Source organism: Pundamilia nyererei, unplaced genomic scaffold (assembly GCF_000239375.1).
Source record: "Pundamilia nyererei isolate P.nyererei 1_Seehausen unplaced genomic scaffold, PunNye1.0 scaffold00013, whole genome shotgun sequence".
Lineage (NCBI taxonomy): Eukaryota > Metazoa > Chordata > Actinopteri > Cichliformes > Cichlidae > Pundamilia > Pundamilia nyererei.
Window position 1 is genome coordinate 3691313 of NW_005187414.1, and position 2654 is coordinate 3693966.

The 2654-nt window shown below is 44.4% G+C and overlaps 1 protein-coding gene across 1 annotated transcript in view; it reads left to right on the forward strand.

Moving 5' to 3' along the window:
* Window positions 1–2648, forward strand: part of atad2b (ATPase family AAA domain containing 2B) — a 64491-nt gene extending 61843 nt beyond the window's left edge. The window contains exon 28 of the mRNA XM_005725069.1: window positions 1002–2648. Within this exon, the coding sequence (XP_005725126.1) occupies window positions 1002–1043 (42 nt within the window). The 3' untranslated portion in view covers window positions 1044–2648. The remainder of the gene's footprint in view (window positions 1–1001) is intronic.
* The last annotated feature ends 6 nt before the right edge of the window (window positions 2649–2654 follow it).

Genomic DNA, 2654 nt, shown 5'->3' on the forward strand with positions numbered 1-2654 from the left:
TTTTTTTTTTACTGTTTAACAAACACTTTAAAAAAGAGGAAAAACAAATATAAAATAACCTATTTGAGTTCACAGCTTGTGGAAAATTAATCAAATAAAAAATAGCCCACTTTAAAATAAATAAAACATAGCAGTGAAATAAAAAGAATAATTATGACTTCAGTCCATTTCAGTGTGCTGTCATCGTCTGCAATAAACCAGCCCTGAGCTCAGCATGTTCACCCAAAGGGGGCGAAAGAGCCGCATGCACCTCCCCGACCTCTGGCTAAGAGGGCATCGGTACAAAAAGTGTGGTCTCATCATCTATCGCCCAGCTGCTCGCCCAGAAATCTAATCAGTCCAAAAATTCAGTGGTATTTCCAAGCTGACTTTTGAAAGGAAGAAATAAAATGAATAAAAAGTGAAGTTCAGGTTTTGGCAAACCAACAGCTCAAATACAGAGGCAAATACAGTCAGTAAATAACAGAAAATCTATTTTCTTCATCGATCATCTAATCCGTTTATGAACGGATTATTCAGCTTGTTAAAACTTGCGGTCTCTGCTGGAAAAAGTTTGCCCTTCTTTAGATGTAAAAAAAAATTGCTGTAAAGTTGGCAGTTTTTCTTCCTTTTTTTCTTTAAACTTCTTGAAAATGATATCTTGTAGCCGCGCGTGTCGCACTGACTCAGCCATTCAGATGAGAGAAACACACAGTGTAACATCTTCCAGGCATTAATCATGGTCTAGTGCAGGCTAACATCCATCTCTCTTCCTCTGGCTCTGCTCAGATTTAGTCAGTGTCAAACTGCTGTTTTCACGCTGAGAAAAATCGCCCGTCTCATTCAGGCACAGCTTTCCTTCATTTGACATCATTTATCATGGTGAAAGCTGTTGTTTGCTGTGGGAAATTTCCAAGTAATATTGAAAGCCCGCTGCACAGATGCTTTATACACACATTCGAGTTTGCTGTGTTAGTTGAGGCTAAGCTCCGTGTGTGTGTGCTTGTTTGTTGTTTGTGCAGGAGATGGAGGAGAGAATCCAGCGTTTTGATACATTCCTGTGAAATGGAGAGAAAATACCCATCAGGTAGATCCTGAACAGCCTGGGACCACAACAACAACAACACCACACACACAAAACTGAGTGAGCACGAGTGGAGGAGCTTCAGCCCTCAACACAAAAACACCACACAGGAAAATCCAGCACCCTCCTCGTCGCTGGGAGGGAACAAAGCGAGGATGAGGACAGAGACATTCAATGGTGCTATCGTCTCAGGAACCTGGCCACATCCAGACGCATACTACACAACCAAACCCCTGGAGGTGTGTCAGCCACACTTATATACACACACACACAGACACGTGTGCACACAAACCGACAGTGGCGGGCAACACTGGTGCTACTCGGGTGCTATCTATCCTCAACTTTATCCGTGCTGCTCTCGGGAAGATTTCTTAAGTTTGGACAACTAGAAAAACCAACAGATGGGGTGATGTCATATCACAACGTGGCAGCGCATACACTCCGAAACACTCGACACGAGTATGCATGCATTTCTACAAACAGACACACTCACTCAGACCCTCACCAGCAGAAGTGTGACAGCAGAGTGCCGCCAGGAGACGAGGACGGGGAGCGAATGGGCGACCCACGTCAGCGAGCCCTCCTGCCCTCGAGTGGAGCGCTTCATCATAGGCCAGTTGTTACCGCGCTATTGTGCGACCTTTTTTGTTGTAGTTTTGTTTCCTCTTCTCTCTGCCCTTTTAGCTACTTGATTAGTTCCATGTCTGAGCCACAATCACCCAGAAGAATAGTTTACAAAGAAGTTTTTTACCGTAGACACAAACTCGATGAGGTTAGCACAGCAGGACTAGAATCAATTATGTCCTCTTCATTATGGCGGTCATCAAGCGTGGAAAGCCGTTAGCCCCCTCAGCGCTGGTCTCAGAGTTACTGGTGAACAAGCGTAGCGTCGCCTCGGGGTCATCTGTAAAAACCTCCTCACTCGAAACATTCGCTGGCAGGCCACCTCTGGCGTTCACAGTCTTAGCGGATTGTTATGTCCTAAATAGTTGTGCTAGCGCAAACCCCCGACTCCTCTTCACTAGATTCACAGTATGAATGTTTTCCCTCCTGCTCCAGCAGCGCCCGCCAGTTGATTTGTATTTTTTCCCCCCTTTCTTTTGTTTTTTTTAACCCCCCTACCGACACACTCCTGCTGAGGAACTGGAAGCAGTACAAATTGGAAGGCGTCTGTACTTTTTTGCACTGCCTAGCGTGTGCCTTATTTCAAACCTCATATGAAAGTGGTATATTTAGCAGGATGTTTGTTTTTACTACTCGTGACAATGAACAGGCTCCCAAGTTGGGGAGGAGGGTGTTTACCACCGAGGTCACAGGGACCTTGAGGCAACGACGACTAAAAATGATTATCTTACCGCCATTAGATCGATTAAACATATCTACGTTATTCACCTCTAGTTAATTTTGAACTCTTTGGTCAAGAAATAAGTGGAAACAGTGTTGTGGTCAAATACATCTCAGATGATGTTCAAATATTTAAATTTATTCATGTTTCTGTAATAAAACCTCAGACCAGTCGGTGAAGGTCAGTCTCCACCTGAGCAGGACAGCAGGTGGAAGGAGAGGTTGGTGACACCGGCCTTCAGTTTTT